The sequence below is a fragment of the Pongo abelii genome, chromosome 19 (genome assembly GCF_028885655.2).
Source record: "Pongo abelii isolate AG06213 chromosome 19, NHGRI_mPonAbe1-v2.0_pri, whole genome shotgun sequence".
NCBI lineage: Eukaryota > Metazoa > Chordata > Mammalia > Primates > Hominidae > Pongo > Pongo abelii.
This window is the reverse complement of record NC_072004.2, coordinates 19,857,463-19,877,602: the sequence shown is the minus strand read 5'-3', so window position 1 is coordinate 19,877,602 and position 20,140 is coordinate 19,857,463. Positions and strand designations below refer to the sequence as shown.

General features: G+C 49.0%; 1 protein-coding gene across 1 annotated transcript in view; it reads right to left on the bottom strand.

The window, feature by feature from the left end:
• The window catches only part of LOC129056808 (ubiquitin carboxyl-terminal hydrolase 6), a 50,128-nt gene extending 30,531 nt beyond the window's left edge, over window positions 1-19,597 (bottom strand). Inside the window, exons 1-22 of the mRNA XM_063718051.1 lie at window positions 18,317-19,597; window positions 17,149-17,302; window positions 16,799-16,871; window positions 16,554-16,636; window positions 14,796-14,835; window positions 14,242-14,322; window positions 13,682-13,789; window positions 13,246-13,355; window positions 11,950-11,998; window positions 11,304-11,424; window positions 10,519-10,613; window positions 10,067-10,132; window positions 9,504-9,603; window positions 8,981-9,133; window positions 7,581-8,002; window positions 6,308-6,389; window positions 4,749-4,823; window positions 4,108-4,246; window positions 3,745-3,850; window positions 2,132-2,305; window positions 1,416-1,590; window positions 818-969 (exon numbers count right to left, since the gene is read on the bottom strand). Of these exons, the coding sequence (XP_063574121.1) occupies window positions 818-969; window positions 1,416-1,590; window positions 2,132-2,305; window positions 3,745-3,850; window positions 4,108-4,246; window positions 4,749-4,823; window positions 6,308-6,389; window positions 7,581-8,002; window positions 8,981-9,133; window positions 9,504-9,603; window positions 10,067-10,132; window positions 10,519-10,613; window positions 11,304-11,424; window positions 11,950-11,998; window positions 13,246-13,355; window positions 13,682-13,789; window positions 14,242-14,322; window positions 14,796-14,835; window positions 16,554-16,636; window positions 16,799-16,870 (2,403 nt within the window). The 5' untranslated portion in view covers window position 16,871; window positions 17,149-17,302; window positions 18,317-19,597. The remainder of the gene's footprint in view (window positions 1-817; window positions 970-1,415; window positions 1,591-2,131; window positions 2,306-3,744; window positions 3,851-4,107; window positions 4,247-4,748; window positions 4,824-6,307; window positions 6,390-7,580; window positions 8,003-8,980; window positions 9,134-9,503; window positions 9,604-10,066; window positions 10,133-10,518; window positions 10,614-11,303; window positions 11,425-11,949; window positions 11,999-13,245; window positions 13,356-13,681; window positions 13,790-14,241; window positions 14,323-14,795; window positions 14,836-16,553; window positions 16,637-16,798; window positions 16,872-17,148; window positions 17,303-18,316) is intronic.
• Between the last annotated feature and the right edge of the window lie 543 nt (window positions 19,598-20,140).

Genomic DNA, 20,140 nt, shown 5'->3' with positions numbered 1-20,140 from the left:
CCGTAAAACCAACGAGATGATTGAATAATTTTTCAACTACATAAAGGATGAATGCTTGATAAAAATAACTGAAAACTAACCTCAATTGTTGAACTATTATCTCTTTTCACAGGAAGAAGTGTGTTGTATATGACTGACTTCTTCAGTTTTGTCCTTTGTTTCAGGGATCTAAATTCCAACCCTCAGACACCCCATTTTTGCATTTCATATGAAGAAAATGTCAATGAGGTGAGAGTGTGTTCAGAAATCCCAAAGATGAATATAAATAATACCAGTTGCAGGAGCTTAATTTAGAGTAGGCAATATATTTATTAGATTATTTGTTTCCCCAGCTGGTATGTAGAAAGACATGATTGGTGTCAATTTGTCTTTACTCTTAATTTCTTAGTGTGTTAAAAGACCAAGTATATATATTCATAAATACTAAAAACACACATTCATAAATACATAAAATACTTTAACCTAGAAAGAATTCTAGTAACAGTGGTAATATAGAAGAGCTGTGAAGTGTGATAGCAGCAGTCTTTGGAGGAAACCTATACTATAGTGACACAGCTAGAACACTCCATACAGGCAGCCTTACATATTTCCCTTCTTCAAAAATACCACCATCAGTATTATCCTTTTATTCTAGTAGAAAACTCTTTTAAGTTTCTGGGTTGGAAAACTTGGCATTTTTTGTTGTTGTTGTTGTTCAGTTTTCACTATGTTTTAGTATCTCTCTTGGTCACATAACCTAACAACTGATCATAATAATCGAGGAAAATGTCATCTTTGAAGGATAGAATCAAAAGTTTCTTAGAGTAGTTAACATTACCTTTATGTTGGAATCATGTACTTCTGCTAGAAGGATTTGTTCTGAATTAAGTGCACAGAGATCACTCAGCTGTTTTTTTAAACCTGTGTACTTTTCATCCGTATTCAGTCTTAGTCCATACCGTACAGGGGTAGTACCATCTAACTTAATCACTAGTAAAGAGAAAAGATCTTTTATCAGTAAAATGCAGGTTTCATTGAAAGCCTTAAATGCTGTGTACAGATATATCTGACCTGTAAATATAATAGCAAATATTTCAGCCTAGAATTTTTATTTTATGTGTAAACACTAAAACAGATGGTACTTAGGGATAATATTAAGTGAAATCCGTATTTTTTTTGGTGTTCATCTGACATAAAAGTATGAGTGGCGTTGCGTGGTTTTAAAGAGAGTTGCTGGCATATTTGAAACCAAAAAAAAAAATGCCCCAATCTACATCTTTCAAACCTCAAGTCATGCCTAAAATTAGCTTGCTCAGTTATAATATGCTGACTACCAGTCTTTATTTGTAAACAAATAACTATGCTTACAAATTCAGGCTATTTAAATAAAGTAAATTTAATGGAGTCAAGTAATTTTTCAGAACTTTATGACCTACCTGTTATTTCTAAGTGCATATCACTATCCATTGGTAGTGGCAAAGACAAAAAATTGAAAGGGTCAAATCGGACACTTATATGCCCACATGTCTTGCATTTGACTTGAGATCTTAGCTGCCCATGGAACAAATCCACAACAATTGATCTATTTCTTTCTAGATGGTTGTCCCAGGCCTAGCAATAAAAAAGATGAGAATTTTCTCTCAAAATCCATAAGAGAGGCATTTCTATATAAATTCACAGAAACTGGTTAAATATATTGCATTTAAATGTAAAGAATATAATCCTTACTCTTCATTTAACATAAAATATTAAATTGAGATGGAAAATCCTGTTTTTCATTTGTTCTTATCAAGGTAACAATGGTAAATATTAAAGTTATTTGTCCATTAACAATTATAAAGCATGCCTATAGGTCACTGTATACATTACTTTAACAATTAGGGGGACTCTTTAAATTCCACTGGATAATTATTCCTACATCCAGTCCCATAAAGTTTACAATGTGAAATGGCAACAGTTTTCTATATTCATTAAAGGTATTTTTGTTTTGGCATTATTGCATAACAATTAACCACAGGAACAGAAATTCCTTCATTTTCGCTGTAAAATTCTGATCTCAGGATAGTTTAGTTTGCATTTAAGTTGTGCTACATGTATTTGTGGCCAGAACATTTTGTCTATTGCTTACATTAGAAACTCAAAACTGACAAACCTCTGCAGCTACTTCCCAGTCTGGTCGGCCATCACTGTCCTTCAGTTCCACATACGGCTTTTCATGGACTCGGTTGAGATCTTCATGAAGACCATCCAAGAGAAAAGCCAGAAGTTCTTGGGAGTCTTGTTGCTGAAACCCATTAAACCTGGGAGCATATTTTGCTATGGTCCACTATAAATATAAGAGAAGTATCAGTCATTATTTCCTACCCATAAAATTTGGAATGAACATGTCATATAATCCAATCAGAGCCATTGTAAGAAAATAAATAGTATAGTACTTAGTCTGCCTCCATTTCAACAAATGTATTTTGGATAATCATGAAATCTTTTGAATCTTAACGTCAAATGACCAAAAAAAAAAAAAAAAAAAGAGAACTATTTTGGCCAATACTGTGTCCTCTGTCAGTATCACGTAAGCAAACTGTTCTTCAGGCACACAGATGTTATTTAAGACAGAAATACTAAAACAGCATTTGCTCACATTGAAAGACATCCTGTTCTATAATGTTTTACACATTTTTATATGCATATAAAATATGTATATTTTATAGGTACATAATATATACATAACATATGCATAAAATAATGTGTATATAATAATACATAGAATGTATAAAATAATATGTGTATATATTATTTTATATAATGTAATGTTGTCTTCAACAATTACATTTTCTGGTCTGGTTGCATCCTAACTTTTATTAACTGCATTAGAATTATTTAGAGGGTACAAATTAATTAGAATAGTGTCGGGTAAGAAGTAAGTAGTCAAATGTGTAGCTGTTATAGTTAATAATTTGTAATATAAAAAGCTTTTGCTTTGTATTTAAATAAAAATAATGAATAATCCTAACTTCACTAAAATCTACTACATCTGATATTAATATAAAACTTATATTCATTAGTTTCATTCATTCATTCTTCTACTTTTTTTTTCTTTTTGGAGACAGAGTCTTACTCTGTTGCCCAGGCTGGAGTGCAGTGGTGCGATCTTGGCTCATTGCAAACACCACCTCCCAAGTTCAAGCATTTCTCATGCCTCAGCTTCCCAAGTAGCTGGGATTACAAGCATGCACCACTATGCCTGGCTAATTTTTTTTAGTAGAGACAGGGTTTTGCCATGTTGCCCAAGTTGGTCTTGAGCTCCTGGCCTCAAGTGATCCACCCACCTCGGCCTCCCAAAGTGCTGAGATTACAGGCATGAGCCCCTGCTCCCAGCCTCCTTCTTTGTATTCTACAGATAGAACTATCTTAGTTATGTTGAAAATGGATTGGATTGGATGTAATTAAGAAGACTCTGAGGTCCACCTTGCAGTTAGAACACTGCTAATAGTGAAGTGTTACCAAAAAAGGTTTACTCTTCATATAAGATGTTTGACAAATTAGGAAAATGAATGACATCCCCAATTTAGAGTGTACCTTTGGTCTTTATCCTACCCACTACATATACAGTAGTATTTTGCAAATATTTAAACAAGCAAAAGAATTTGGCCTCTTGTTTATACCAAGTGAAGGATCCAAAAGGCTAAACACAAAAAACAAGTGCAGAAAAATGATTAAACAACTATTTAGGAATTAAATACTTTTATATTATTTTAACCTGCTTACCTGAAGCTTTAATGGGGCAACACTCTTCTGAGTTCCACTCCAAAGTTCCTGTACTAAATCACCATAGCATTTAGCCATATGCCCCTTCATACCAATGGGATTTGTCCTAGAAGTTTGAGAGGAAAATTTGTTGCCAAAGATTCTCATAAATTACAATCATGTGGGCACAAAAATGCCTAGCATCTCACATCAAAATATCTTTTCTTTTTGAAATAAGAGATGTATTCCTTGGCCTATTTCATATTAAATAGGGCAAATAAGATAAAATCTTTTTCCCGCAGGGTGAAAAAAGAGGAAATTTAGGTGATATTGGGTTTATATCAAAGTCACAGGTTAAGAGGCCAGTGACTCAAGAAAGATTACCTGTTGAGTTCATAAAGATGTCTCCCTGAGATAAAGTACTGTGTCAGTGGCTGTGTGTTACTAACGCACTGGATGCTTGAGTTCATGAAGCATGTGTTTCCCAGGTTGCTTAGACCTGTGGCTCCCTTTTCTATGGGAACTGGAACAAACAATAAGAGAACCAAAGCTTAGCTGTAGTAATATGCCATGGCACGAACAGTTACTTATATTCAATCAAAAGATTTTTTATAACTCTCATAATCAGCTAAATGGTGCTAATAATTCTCTAGCAGGTCTTTGAAATGCTAGAGAAGGTTTTTCATAGAGTGTCTGGCAACAGTGATGATCCATGCTCACTTGTAACCCAGAAGCAGCAATTATTCTTTTTAACTGCTATGATTTTTCAAAATAATTCAAACAATTCTTCTTCTAGTATGTCTTTTAAAACATATAAATTATTTAATTGCAGAGTTAGAAAGAAATTTAGAAAATAATTTGATGGTGGGTTTGCCAACATCAAATGCTGCTTCAGGAAAAAAGAAAAAGAAGGGCCCTAATTACTTTTGAACTAGAAAACCAAAAGTTGTTAGCACTTTAGTAGTTGAGAGAAGAAAAAAAATCATTTAAAATAATCTCCTTAAAAAATAATACTGGAGACCTACCCTTGTGTCTATCTATTTTACTACTATTTGCTATAAAAGACATCTCCTCAGGCCAACTCATATCTTTGTTGTGAACTGGAAGGACAGATAGGAATGTGTTAATTTCTTATCTATCTAATTTACACCCACTCAATTGCTTCTGTTTTTTTTTTTAAAGACATCTTATTCCTAAATCAGAAGTTTTAAAATCTAGTTAATTTTAGTACATGCATTGCTTACCGATGAGGTTACATTCTGAGAAATGCATCATTAGGTGATTTTGTCTTTGTGTGAATATCACGGTGTGTACCTACACAAACCTAGGCTATGTATGGTATAGGCTGTTGCTCCTTGGCTACAAACCTGTACAGTATGTTACTGTATTGAACACTGTAGGCAACTGTAACACAATGGTAAGTATTTGTGTATCTAAACATGTTAGAACACAGAAAAGGTACAACTAAAAATACAGTATTATAATCTTATGGGACCACTGCTATATACAGGTCTTTTGTTGTCAAACATCTTTATGCAGCACATGCCTGTAATTGGCTCTAAAACCATTCCTATTCTTCATATTGAGGACTTTAAAGTCACTTGGTTTGAATAATCTTTTCCCTCAATTACCTACTTGAAGTAAAATTATACTTAACCATCTACAGAAGTAATTAAAGTTCAGAAACAATGGAATTTCTTATACTTAAAACATTAGAAATATTACAATTCTTTCTTAAATTGTAACAACTGTCAGAGTAATTTATTCCTTTTTTTTTTTTTTTTCAGACAGTCTGGCTTTGTCCTCCAGGTTGGAGTGCAGTGACGTGATCTTGAGTCACTGCAACCTCCACCTCCTGGGCTTGACTGATTCTCGTGCCTCAGCTTCCTGAGTAGCTGGGACCACAGGCACGTGCCACCACACCCAGCTAATTTTTGTATTTTTAGCAGAGACAGATTTCACCATGTTGGCCAGGCTGGTCTTGAACTCTCAACCTCAAGTGATCCACCCGTCTTGGCCTCCCAAAGTGCTGGGATTACAGATGTGAGTCACTGTGCCCGGCCTATTCATTTGAATACAAAGGCAGCTAACAACGTTGCCACAAAACTTGATGGGAAAAGACACACTTAAAAAGTTTTTAATGGCATGTGTATGCCAGTGTGTAAATCTATGAATATACAAGTAGCTCTGTCAGTGAGTAGCCAGTGTTGATGACTAATGAAAGCCTGTGCTACTAACTATGCAAGAAAGTTGCTCTCTACTCAAACTCAAAGCAGCAACTTGAAAATTTTAAGGAAGTATAAATTTGTAAACTGAATTCACTTGTTTTTATCTACCATTCCCATCCTTTGTCAATGACTAAAAACAGAATATTTTCCCTTTAAAGCAATCTAAATCATATGGTAGGATTACATAAGAGTTCAAAGGGTTTTCTTTTTCTTTTTTTTCCAAAGGGTTTCTTTGTCATAAAAACATAATGATCAAATAATAGTTGTCTTGGAGAAAATTATAAAATGGGTTATTAGTAACTCTTTAAATTCTTCCCCTTGAAAATTTAATATAGATGCATGCTTCCATCTTGTACCTTCAATTACCAGGTGTTGTTCATCCTGGATTTTCAAATATTCCAATCTATGATCCTCATCATCCAGAAGAGTAAGGCAGTTCTGTGTAAGGAGGAGGAAATGTTTTTATTATTTGGTTAGTAAACTTCAAACAAATACAGAGATAAAAATGAGTAACAATTAAAAAAAACTTCTTTGTAGTTACATAACTTATATCACAAATATCTGGCCTACTATAGTTGTTCATAAACATAACTTAGGTGGCAGTATGAGAGAAAGACAATGTGTACTTCACAAGCATTATCTTTCTCTTTTTAAAAATTTCAATAGGTTTTTGGGGAACAGGTGGTGTTTGGTTACATGAATAAGTTTTGTTTGTTTGTTTGTTTGTTTGAAGATGGAGTCTGGCTCTGTTGCCCAGGCTGGAGTGTAGTGGTGCAATCATGGCTCACTGCTTCCTGGAACTCATGGGCTCCAGCAATCCTCCTGCCTCAGCCTCTTGACTAGGTGGCACATGCCACCATGCCTGGCTAATTTCTTTGACTTTTCTCTAGAGACAGGGTCCACCTATGTTTCCCAGGCTGGTCTCAGACTTCTAGACTCAAGTGAACCTGAACCTCCCACCTCGACCTCTCAAATTGCTGGGATTACAGTTGTGAGCCACCACACCTGGCCTAAATTTCTTATGTGCCATGCTACTACAAAACATCATTATTAGGGTCAGCTAGATGGAAGGTGTAGGAGGACACTATAGTGCCTTTTCAATATTTCTGTATATCTAAAATCATTTCAACAGGAAGAAACATTTATTTTAAAACATGAAGGTGGTTACCCTTCCATGAGTTTCAAGTACAAAGGCAGGCTCATGGTGTCATTAGAATTCAGAATGCTGGTCGCAGGGCTAGGGGTGCTGGGAGGGGCTGGGCATGGTTGGCTTTGTGATCTGGGTGCTGGTGTGTTCCATCTGTGCATGAGTTTCAAGCTGCACACTTTCTTAATACATTTTCATAAGTTTAACAAAAAATAAAATGAGGATGCGAAACCTGCTTGGGTTGTTAAGCCTCGGGAAATTACCTCTGCCATGAGCCCTGGCCCAGATGCTTCTAGAAGCCTGGAGGGAACTGAACACTTTCCAAGTAGAGGTGGCAGAGGCAAGGCCCTGAGGTGGGAGCGCATGGCTGTTTGTCCCTAGCTCTGAAGGGGGTGTCCTGGTTGGAATCAGTGCTGGGTGCACTGCAGGGCCCGGAAGTCTATGTCCACATTGGGGCTCAGCGCAGTGAAAGCCAATCTCACCCCCTCCGCAGAGTGCTCAGCCTGCCAGCAGGTGGCCAGCTGGTCCTCCTGGGATATGGCAGGGACCCAGCAGCTCTGTTCGAAATCATAATGAGGGAACCAAGGGCCCCCTACATCCAGGTCTGTCGGGAGGCGGGGCATCGAGTTCCACTCCAGGAATCTCCAGGAACCCTGAGGTCCTCCCTGAGCCAGGGCCAGGCTGGGCACACCCTGAGTGCCCACAGGGTAGGTGTCTTCCCAGACAGCGTCACCAGGACAGGGTGTGGAAGAACGAGGTGCCCATGGCTGAGAAGCTGGCCAAATGGGCCGCTGGAACCGGGCTGGTGGGCCTGGAGGGGCCTGCCTGTCCCCCTTGCAGATGGTCTTCCTGCCACGTGAAGCTGGCACAGGACTGGGTGCTGAGGACCCTTGCTCGGGCTTGGCTGAAAGGAAAACAGACGTGGTCAGTGTCTCCAGTGAGCCCTTTCCGGGCTGGGCCCCACCTGCCTGCATCTCTGGAGTCTTTGGGGTCTCTGTGTGGCCCCCGTGGTCTGACACTGAGGACACGCCTGTAGTCTGCTGATCCCAGAGGGAGGGGTGCATGCTGCCTGGCATGGGGAAGCCGTTGGGGCATGGCGGGTGGCTCCTGGGACTGCCCCCAGGGTTCAGACTGGCTGGGGGCTTCCTGCCACACACCTTCGTCCCAGGGCTGTTGGGCTTGGGATATGGCCCCCAGTCAGAACTCAGGTGGGAGGGGCCTTGGATGTCACCCAGCCCTTTACCACCTCACATGGGGACCTGTCTCCGCAGTGGGTGATTGGGCCCGGACGTGGGTCACCCTCTGCCTCCCTGGGCTGCCCAGTCCATGCCAGGACTGACCCTTCCCACATCTGGCTGAACTCTTGGCTCTGGCTCTGGCTCTGGGCCCGGGGTCCCACCTGTGCCCTCTCCCTGAATGCGCTGTGGGTCAGGGACACCCAATTCCCTTGTCTCCCTTGCTCAAGTCTTATTGTCCTGGCAACCCTGGAGGAGCGTGCAGGAGTGAGGGGCCTCTGCTGCTCTCTGAGGCTGTGGGTGATTGCAGGGAGGGGCAGGGTCTCCCACAAATGGGTCTGGCTCCTCTAGTAACTTTGAGGGCCCTGTGAGGGGGAGAGCAAGACACCATGGAAAGTGGGAGGGGGCTTGTTGGAGGGTCTTGCCCACATCCCCCTCCTGCGTGCACAACACGTCCAGTACACACGCACTGAGCGCCTGCCCCGAGGGCCGGTGGGCCTTTTGTACTTTCTTAGAGTCCAGGAGGAAGAGGAGGAAGAAAAGGTGAAGAGGAAGGCCCAGGTAGTAGGGTTGCTGGTCCGGGGCACTCGCCCACTACTGACTGCCCAAGAGGGTGACATGGGAGTGGACATGGCACTGGAGCCCACCTGGGGGTGGCAGGTCCCCTTGCTTCCTTGTTAGTTTCTTCGTAGAGGCCCTAAGACGCTTGAGCACAGTGTCATCGTCCATGGCCCACGTATCAAAGAACTGGTTCCGAAAACGTGCCCACCGGCCAGACCTGGATGTCTTCATGAGGCGCTCTAGGGACAGGGTGGATATCAGGCCAAGAGAGTTACCTGGGAATGGTCACAGCTCATACCCTGTGGCCACTTCAGTCTCCCACTGGGCGGTGCCAGATCCTTTTGTGGCCACCCCAGGCATCCACATGTACACAGGAGACTGTGGCTGGGGGGTGATCTGGGCAGGGAAGTGTTCACCACACTCCCGACTTTCATCTGGGTCATGTGGGGGATGGGCTCGGCGTCACAGTGCCCTGCCCAGCCCACCTGGCCAGACCTCCCTCTGGGCCAGAACAGAGGATCATGAGGACAGGGTGAGGAAGCTGCCCTCGGGCCAGTCGGGGTCTGACCGCAGGGCTCCCCAGGCCCCACTGGGCACACGTAGACTTACTCTTCTGAACCTTAAAGGCAATGCTTGTGATCGGCATCAACACCTGTCCTCCTTCCAGCAAATACACGTCCCACAGGCGCAGGGTGAGCCCGAGAGAGATCTGTGGGGACAGCAGGTGTGAGAGAACCTGGCCCTTCCAGGCTGGGGCTGGTGGCTCAAGCTGCGCACATTGGGGCTTCAGTCTCCAGAGTCAGTGACCTTCCCCATGAGGGCCGCCTGAGCCATCCAGAATGCTGGGTCAGACAAGGTCTTGCAGCTCCTCATAGGGGGCACTCATTTGAGTGGGGATGTGGCTCCTGGAGAGAGGGGCTTGCCCAGGGCTTGAGGCTTCCCTGAGCCCTCTCAAGTTGGGTCCTGGCCCAGTCAGCCCATGAAGCTGGGCCTGAGCCCCAGCCATTGCCCTGGGATGACCCCTCTTGGGCAGAGGGTTTTGCTTGTGTGACTTTCGGGGACCCGTCTGAGCCTCCTGTGGGCTGGGAGTGAGCCAGACCCCCGGGATGGGGAAGCAGGGCACTGCAGGGCAAGGAGGGTCCCTGAGCCAGGATCTCCCTATGCCTCCTTACCCCTTGAATCAACATCCGGAGAAGGCAGCCTAACGAGGAACACTGCCCGCATAGACCTTCCTTGTCCTGATGGGAGGAACAGAGGTGCTCAGGGCCCCCTGGGCTGCCCTAAAAACCTCCATCTTCCAGGGCCTCTGAAGACCCTTCCCCTAGTGCAGAACACTGGGCGGTGTCCAGAGCTCCCCACAACACTGTCCCCTTCCCACACTCCTGGTGGACACACTGCCCTTTGCCCTGCTCTGCAGGAGCTGGGCCCCCATCCCTGTGCCTCTGTCTCCTCCAGGGCAGGAAAGGAAACCAACTCCCAGCCCATGGAGAACCCAACGTCCCAGGTCAGGCCCTGGCTGAGACCCCGCCAGTCACCAGTCCCACGAGGGGCTCCAGTCCCCCTGCTCCTACAGCCCCACGGGAGGCAGGGCCTCTGAGAAGAGCCCAGGGGACCATAAACTCACCTGATGCCACATGGTCTTGGGTTGTGACTTGGGTACCACATGCTCCTGTTGGTCTTGGAGCCCCTGGACTGTCCCACCATTTGGGCTGTGGAATCCTGAGAAGCCCCAAGCCCATCATGAAGTCAGAGCCTTCCCCCAAGATGTGGAGCCATCAGCTGCAAGAGCTGGGCAGCTGCAGAGGCCCCCAAACCCGAAGGCCTCCCACCCTCCCATCTGGTGACCCCACCATGTGGCCTTTGCCCTGGGGAGGTGGGACAGGAACATCCCCTGGAGCCTGGCTGGATGTTCCCCTGGAGGCCTCCTGGGCTAGGGTGCAAAAAGGGCAAGCCTGACTTTGAGGCCACAACAGAGCGGCCAGAATAGGGTGGGGGCTGGGCTTCCTGGTCATCTCCTGGAAGTGGGGTCATGCCAGGGGACACGGGATGGGGAGATGCTGCCACCTGGGCTTGGTCAGCCCATTCGTGGGCACCAAGGGCAGCAGGAGCCCAGGCAGCTGGAGGGCAGGAGGACTCTCAGGGAGGGGAGAGTCAGCTGCACATAATCAGAGCCAGAGGGCGTGGCTCCAGGACACAGAGGGTGGCCAAGGGGAGGATGAGATGCCCTCTGCTGATGGGGATGAAAGGCATCTGTGGACTCCTGTGGGACCCTCAGCAGAGATGTCCTAAAGGCTCCCAACAAGCTGGCGACACAAGGATGGTGCCTTGGCTGAAAGCCGAGATCATCTGGCCACGGTGGCCGTCCCCAGGTCTGGCTGCATGAGGCCCCAGGGGCAGCTGTTCACCTACCTGGCAGGGAGTGCCTCTCACTGGCCAGCAGCTGCACCAGTGCCCAGAATGCATCCTCCTCAGGCAGGTAAAGGAGGAACAAGGCGGCGATGTGGCTCAGGTCCCTGCAGTAGCCCACTTCCTGCAAGAGCCAGAGTCACCATGGAAGGACATCACCTGGGAGGGCTGAGGTCACCTGGGAGGACTCATGTCATTGGAGAGGGCAGAGGTGACTGGGGAGGCTTCCTATGAAGAAGAGGCTTCCTCAGGATGCAAATTCATTTCATGACAAGAGCCAAGTCCATCAGGCACTTCAGCACCTTGTCCAAAATGTCTCCTGAGAGCACTGTCCTGCGTGTGACACTGCCAAACTCCCGGGCTTTGGGGCAGCCCCAGGAGGAGGGCGTCATTTCTTGTTCTGAGAAGTGGTGGTCAGGCCCAGGTGACACCAGGAGTCCAGGCCCCAACTCCTTTGTGTCTCAGCTTGACCCCTTGAGACCACTGCCTTGCTTGGAGGTTTATGCCAACAGTGAGCTGGACTCCTGCCTCCTATATCCTGGTGGGTCACAAATACTAACTTTAAAAGAAGCAACGACACCCCCACCAGACACCCACTCCTGTGAATATGGAAATATGGCCCGGGAACCTCACTGCCAGGAATACTCACCGGGTTATACTCCGAATATGCCAGGAGGATGTAGAATAGTTCCCGCTGCCTAGGAAACAGAGAAAGGGGGCTATGGTTTGGTTTGTGCAGATGCTGTTAGTTTCACTTTGTCTACAAATCCTAACAACAAATCCCATTTCAGGTTCAGATGATTCACAAGATAAGCAGTGAGCTCTTCAGGGCCTGAGACTGTTGAAGAAATGTTTCAGTAACATCCACATCTGTGACATGCAAATAGCCCAGTTCTACAGTGAGTTGACCGATCCTTTTCACGCTGAATGATTTTTTTTTTCCAGTTTGCACACACACCAGTTCAGTCTTTGGGTGTACAGTTCCTCCATGGTTCCAAACCAATGTGCAGTCTCCTGGCCACTGCTCCAGCCCCTCCTGGAGAGACTCCTTCATCTTCCAAATCTCCAGGGTTTCCCCTATGCACCCAGCCTCTCCCCGATCCGTTAGCCCCTGGCCACCCAGACTGCTTCTCAGTCCCTATGGTTTGGCCTTTTCAAGAATGGCCTAGGAATGGGAATCCTACTGTGGTAGCTTATTGGGTCTGGCTTCTTTCCCTTAGCAAAATGCATCTAGGATCCACCCACATTCATGCAGCCATCACTGGTTTGTTCCCTTTTCTCACCAGGTCTTCCCGTTTGAACGGAGGAACAGCCTGTCTCTCCCCATTCCCGTGTTGAAGGCCATCCCCGAAGGCTCCGTGTGTGAGTGACAATGAATCAAGCAGTGAACGTGGCATGCAGGTTTCATGTGGATGTCAGTTTTCAAATCAGTGGGTTCAATATCTGTGACACCTTGGGGATGCGTGGTTCAAGTCCATTGAGCTTTGTGAGCCACTGCCCAACTGGCTGCCAACGTGGCTGTGCCATGTCATGTTCCCAGCAGACCTGGATGAGAGTTTCCAGGACCCCTAATTCTCCCAGCATTTGGTGCTGTCAGTGTTGCCTGGGGAGGCTTATGGGCCCTCCATCCTGCCACCCTCCCGTGGGTCCTACCATGCGTCCCCATGGGTCAGGGAGAGCACCTTTCACCATTGTGTGTGATTTTCTTTGCTGTTTTCTGTCTCCTCAGGATCCTCCTGGGTTCTGGCCCCACATGTTCCAGCCTGGCCCAGGGCTTGGAACCAGGGAGGTGCTCGGTTCATGGTGCCGGCTGCTCCCTGGGCCAGGAGAGCTCTTGGCAGCTCTGTCATCCCTGCTGGGTGACCCTGGCTTCTGCTGCGGGGAAGTCTCCATCCCTCTTGTTCACCCCATCTCCACTGGGACCCTGAGGCTCCCGTAGGCTTACTTGGCTCCATATCGATCCTTGAAGAAGATATGGTTCCGGAGAGTCCTGCTCACGTCCAGGTTGATCTGGTGGATGTGTTCAGATGACCTCTTGCCCTTCTCCTTCATGATCTGCAGGGCCAAGAGGAGGAAGCAGCCTCAGAACAGATGGAAGCCTCCCTGCCCCAAATGGCAGTCAGCCCACAGTCAGCACTTTGGGAAGGAAGGAAAGAAGGAAGGTTTCCTTCTGCACAAAGCTGCTTTTTGGCTTGTTACTGAAGCCAGGGAGGGTCACCAGAGCTGAGTTTGTCTGTGGTGACTATGCCACTGTCCATGCCCAGGATGTGCATCTGACCATCCCCTCCACCCCCAACAGGGTGGGCTTGACGTTCCCTCCAGCTGGAGACCTGGGCCCCTGACACGGCCTGTCCTGTTTGTTGTGCTCTGGCTGACAGTACCTTATATTTTCTGGGGTTTTTCGACTTGATTTCCTGAATGTTCAGGAGGACTGACCACACTGGGCCCCTGATGTTCATGGGAACGCCCCTATAGATGTGATCTATGAGCTGTGGGCAGAAAACAATCTGGTGTCACAGGCCATGGGGTGACCCCAGCAAGGACCAGAGCCTGGGGATTCTGGAAATTGTCGGTTTTGGCCCCATGATTCCTCAGTAGAGGTGAGATCAAGCTGGGACAGGGTCTGCCTTCCCAGGACTGAAAGAGTGGATGGACACTCAGAGTCGAAACTCTGATCTGCACCTTTTTTTTCCTTCAGTTCACTAGGGCATCCCTAGCCTTGAACTCCAGGTGGTCCCAGCCCTAGATTCAGATTCCCTCCCAGCAAGGTGACACTTGCATGAATAGGCAGGCAATCTGGCGACCAGGCCTGCAGTCCTCTGGGCAAGGACAGTGTGCCACCCCCGCTCTGAGAGGCTGATGGTGCCAGGCCAAAGCCATGGGTGCCTGACCCCTGTCTCTGCAGAGAGTACTTCCAGGGGCCTCTCCCTCCACACATTACCTTTTTGCTGTTTTTATATGTCTCCCATTCACCCAGCATCTCCAGCCACTTGTTCTTTCTTTTTCTCTCCTGCCAAATTTGCTGCCAAATGAGACATGTTGGAGTTAGCGGAGCTGCCAGGCTTCCCAGAGCCGCCCGTGGATGCTGGGTCTTGGGCTCTGGATCCCTGGTGGGACCCAGCTGGAAGGAGCCAGGGAAGGGCAGACCCTAAGGGCTGAGAGCCTTTGAGCAAATGAGCACCAGTGGGCTGGCTTTGGGACCCCAGGATGTGCCATCCTCAGGCCACAGATACACCAGTCTTAGGTCCCAGCTTCTAGGTGGGTTCCTGATACAAGCAGGCAGCCACTTCCAAGCCAGGACTGTGGTTCTCACTTTGGAATCTTAACAAACTGCCAAAGTTACGGCAACTTGGGGTCAGGTCTCTGCTGCCCCTCCCAATGACAGCGTGTTGCCCTCACCCGCCACCACCCAGGCCAGCTGCTTCCTCTGCCTCACTGACCACCCGCCCAGTCCCTACATCCCTGGACCAGCCCCTCCATGCATCAGGCTCTTACCTTTGCCTCCCGGGCAGTCACAGGAGGGAGCTCCGTCTCACTGTAAGGCAACCCAGGCAGAGCTGAGGACCTGCACAAGGCCTGGAGCCGCCCAAGCCTGGGAGCCGACCCCCAGAAAGGACTGGCTCTGTCCCTATCCAGCTCAGGACTCAGCCCAGGAGAAGGCACAGGGAAGGGAGGACAAGGGCCTTCCTGTGGGGCTGACTCCCAGGAGGGGCAGGACCTGGGAGAAGAAGGAGTACAGGGACTCCCAGTACAGCCTGGCTGGGGTTACTGGGACCCTGGCATGGGGGGTGGTCAGGCTGCACAATGGGGCTGCCCGTCCTGGACTCGAGGTGGTGCTTTCTGCTGGAGCTGAGAAAGGTTAGCCCTGAGATGGGATGGGGGCCACCTAGGGTGGGCGACCGGGCCCTGACAGGAGTCCCTCAGGGAGTGACCACATCACCCCACCTGGGTCAAGGGAGCCTTCCCTGAGACCTGCCCAGTGTACTCTGGGTGCACCAGGGACCCATCCCACTTGACAGCCCCAAGGCTCTTGCAGGTTCTGACCTCCCAGCATCCACCTGCCTCTCCCCGCATCTGAGCCACACACCCTGCATTTCAGAAGTGGCACGGCTCATCAGCTCCCTCCCACCCTACCTCCCCCGGGATGCTCTCTCTCTCCATCCTATGATGCCCAAAGGATGGGCTCCTGGCTGGGCTCCTCTTACCTGGCCCCAGATCCCTTCCTGGCACCAGACACAGGGTCTTTAGTCACAAGCCCTGCTGCCTCCCTGGCCTCACTGTGACATGCCCAGAATGGGGCCCTGCCCATCTTCTCCCCCATTCCCCTAGGGCCACAACCCCCACTGTCCCCATGCCTTTCCCCCTTCCCCATGGGGACAGTGAGGGCTGTAGATCTAAGGACATGGGGGAGAACAGGGGCAGGTGGGCCCTCAGAGACCTGCTGGACAACAGCTCCAAGGCTGGCCAAGCATCCACCTGCCTCTCCCTATACCTGAGCCACACACCCTGCGTTTCAGAAGTGGCACGCCTCATAAGCTCCCTCCCACCTTATCTTGCCTGGCATCCGCTCTCTCTCCATCCTATGATCCCTGAGGGATGGGCTCCAGGCTGGGCTCCTCTTACCTGGCCCCAGATCCCTTCCCAGCACCAGACCCAGGGTCTTTAACCACAAACCCTGCTGCCTCCCTAGTCTCACCGTGAGATGCCCAGAGCGGGGCCCTTCCCGTCTTCTCCCCCATTCTCTTCGGGCCAAAGCCCCCACTGTCCCCACACCTTTCCCCCTTCCCCATGGGGACAGGGAGGGCTGTAGTTCTAGGGAAATGGGGGAGGACAGGGGCAGGTGGGCTCTGAGAGACCTGCTGGACAACAGCCCTGAGGCTGGGCCAGGTGTCTCCTCACCCTGTGGCCACAACCCTTGGATCTCACCAGGGTTGTCTCCTGGTACACAGGGCCAGAACCTCAGGCTGCCCCGCTCCTCTTGTGCTAACTTGCTGACAGAACTGCTGAGAGCCCAGGGGCCTGGCCTAGCCCAGTCTCCATTCCCACCCGCTCCCTACATGGGCCTTGCACCTCTGGCCCAACCACAACCTCAGGCTGGACCTCCAGGGGAGCCAGGGAGGAGTTCTGACCCTGGAAAAGAGGTTGGCCAGACCTGGCGAGACATGTCCTGCGTCAGAAAGGCTTTTCTAAAAGCAAACCCATCCCTGAGCTGAGACAGCTGCTTTAGGGGTGAGGGGAGCACAGAGGACTCACTGCAGAATCCCAAAGCGATCAATGCTGCTGTAGATTTCAACAGGCTCAGGCCCCTTGTCCTCTGGCAGCCCAGCTCGGTGTCCCTGTAACCCAGAGGGAGCCTTAGTGAGGGGTCCAAGGTAAACGGTGCAAGGGCCTGGGGGTATTGGCCACCCGTCCCTGCCCTGTGCTCCTAGGGAACCCAGGACCCTTTGACTAGGGTGCACTGGAAGAGACCTCCCTCCAAGGAGCAGACCCAACTGTACCTTCTGATACTTCATAATTATGTCCTCCCGCTCCTGTGCCTGCAAACTATCTGCATCCTCTATCATGTCCATCCTGTGAGACAAAATTGTCTAAAGGTTACACTGTACCCGACAGCTTCAGAGAACCCCTGAACCGCTCCCGTCGGGCTCCCAGATGCTGGCTGGTTGTATAACCTTCATTCCACCACTGCACTCCGGTAAAAAGGGGCCAAACCCCGTGGCCCACACCTCCATGGGTCTCTGCAGTCTGAAGCCCCAAGCAGGGGTGGGCATCTTCCCAAGGACTCAAGAAGAGTGGGACCTGGACAGAGAATCCCATTGTCCCCTTATGCCAGGAAATGCACACACACCTGCCCCGGCAGGGTGAATGGTGTCCACTTGCCAAGGGTGAAAAGCCTGTGATGGGCTATTCCAGGGATGTGGATGCGAACTGCGGTCGGGCACCAGAGGTCTCTGTACGATCGGCCTCCTTGAATGCTCAGGGCCACAGAGATGCCCAGTTTCCTACGGGGAACAAGATCTCTCCTGACTGCTCCGTTCTACCCTGCTCATCACTTGGGCTACCGTGGCCCTTCAGTCTAACCAGTGAAGCTGCTTTAGGAATAACGCCATTTGAGCAGGAGTGTGTTTGGTTTTGGGGATGAAATTGATCTACTGTCTCCAGAGCAGCCACTGTGCTCATGGAAACCATGTCTCTCAGGGAGGGACTGTGGACTCCACCATTCTGAGCTGTCCCTACAGGAGGGGGCTTCATTTTCCTGGGTGACTGATGAAGAACAGTGGGTCCTCATTCCTGGAGAACATCTAGATGGACCATCCTTCCTGAGAATACTCGGGGCAAAAGGAAAGCGAGGCCAGACAGAATAAGAAATACTTGGGGAGAACCCCAGTGCCTGGACCCCTTTGAACACAAGAGAAGATAGTCTCCCCTCAGCCAGCCCTCCAGGGCTCCTTCACTTTCCACAACTCCCCAAGGGCAGAAGGCTCCCCATGCCACTCCCAGACAAGGGACTGTGTGTGTCCAGTGGGTCCCACAGTGACCATCAGGACCCAGCTTAGGCCCCAGGTGTGTTCTGAGGACCCTTCCCTCCTCCCCACCCACAGTGGATCCATCCCAGTGTCTCTTCCACGGCCAGGCTCTGCCCCATCGGGATCGGAAATCTGGGCAGATTTGGGATCTAGAGCAGGGAGGTCTCAGGGTTGAGGCCTGAAGTCTAGCACGGCACACAGCAGGGCTGAGAGCAAAACCCAGGGTCATGTCTGGATTCTCGGGCCGGTTACCGCCTCTCTGACCCCAGATGTCTCACCTGTCGAATGGGTACATTCGGGAACAGCACCCACTCTACGAAGCCACCATGAGGACGAAAGAGAAAATCGTCTACACAGGCAGTGTAGAACGGGTGCCCGGTGACTGCTCAGGGATGACCCTCCTCTGTAGCTGCCCAGAGGCCAACACCGCCCATACCATAGCCACTGTCCCCAAGTCAGCCTGGAGGGAAGAGAGCAGGTGACACTCACCTGATTCTGATGAATCAGTTGGCCTGGGTTATGCCTCTCAGGGAGAAAACCTTTGAGTCCACAAGCTGCTCACCAACACCACTGTGTGTTAGTAACTGCTGTAGAACACAGACACAGGCTGGAGAGCGGATAGGTGCTAAGCACCAGTGACATTCTGATGTCATGGCACGCATCACAATGGGGCCTTGCCCGGGTCAGCAGGGCCCAGAGTCAGGTCCTCCACTGCCTGAGGCATCAACATGCCTGCCTGCATTGTGTTTGTGCACATGTGTGCACACGTGTATGTGGGTAAACATGTCTGTGCACATGTGTGTTACTTCTCTGGCCAGGCCTGGCTCCCCCACTCATGTGTGCACCCAGTTCCTCATCACTGTCATCCCCGGAGCCCAGGACCAGCATCAGACCTCCCTGAACTCAGCCCTCCCTAGCCAGGGTGGTCCTGGGATACACATAGGGGTGGAGGGAAGTGACTGTTTCTGTTGAATCTCAGAATACAAAAGCTAATACTATTAACTAATGGTTATTTAGTATCTCTAATGGTCTTTTTTAGTGTCTCTAATGGTATCACTTCTTCATTTCTGGTATTTTAACTGGGTATTTCTCTCCATGACCCTTGGATATTTTAGCTAGAGGATCCTGTGGGGAAAGTGCCGGGCACACAGTAGGGGCTCACTCCTCTAGACATGTTATCTAACACGTGGCTCAGCTGTCCTTCCACCCACGGCCTAAGGGATGCCAAAATCCAGGGTCCAGAAAGAGCTTGGGATAAAATGAACATCCAAGGGGAGGGCTTTGACTTGGGCTTAGTCTGCCTGTGCCATCCAAACGGAGTCTCAAGTCCTGAGACAGGGCGTCCAGATGCCCCAGTGCAGGGCCCTCCTGATCAACACCTGCTCCCCTGTACTCATTAGCAACCTCACCCACCCTACTCTCAAAGGATACTTGGCACTCGTATCTAGGAGCTCTGTATCTGTGGATTCAGCCAACAGCAGATGGAAAATATTCAGAAAATAAATTGGATGGTTGTGTCTCTACTGAACATGTGCAGACTTTGTTCTTGTCATCATTCCCTAAACAATACAGTATCACAACCATTTATATAGCATCTGCATTGTATTACACATCATGAATAATCTAGAGATGGTCTAATGTATATGGGAGGATGTGCATAGCTTATATGTAAATACTAGGCCATGTTATGTCAGAGACTTGAGTATCCATGGATTTTGGCATCCCTGGGGACCCTAGAACTAATCCTCCATGGATACCAAGGGATGACTGTATAAACTCACTCAGGAAGGCTTCTCACTGGAGGAAGGGCCCAGTTCAGGACTCACAGGGACATCTCCCTGGACTACTGTCCATTCATCCATTGTCTCCCCCGACTCCACATCTCGGACTGTACCAATGACAGGCCTAGCAAGAAGAGACAAGAAACAAGACAAGTTCACGCTGTCCAGTTTTGAGGTCTTGAAAGAAGTTGCACCAGTATGAGAAGAGTGGATCAGTTTTCTCCAGGATCCAGAAAGCATATCAGGCAGCCTTGGGGTAAGGAAAGGAGCCCAGCCTCTCCAGCAGCCACATGGGCCAGCAGTAGGATGGGGCTGGGGCTGGCCATGTGGATCACTTGGGCCTCATGAGGCGAAAGGAAATACCAGGGGGCAGAGGAGGAGCATGGGGGCAGCTGGTTGCCTAAGGAGAAGGCACCTCAGGGAAGGAGATTATATTCGTTTGTTTTCACACTGCTATAAAGAAATACGTGAGACTGGGTAATTTATAAAGGAAACAGGCTTAACTGACTTGCAGTTCAGGAAACTTGCAATC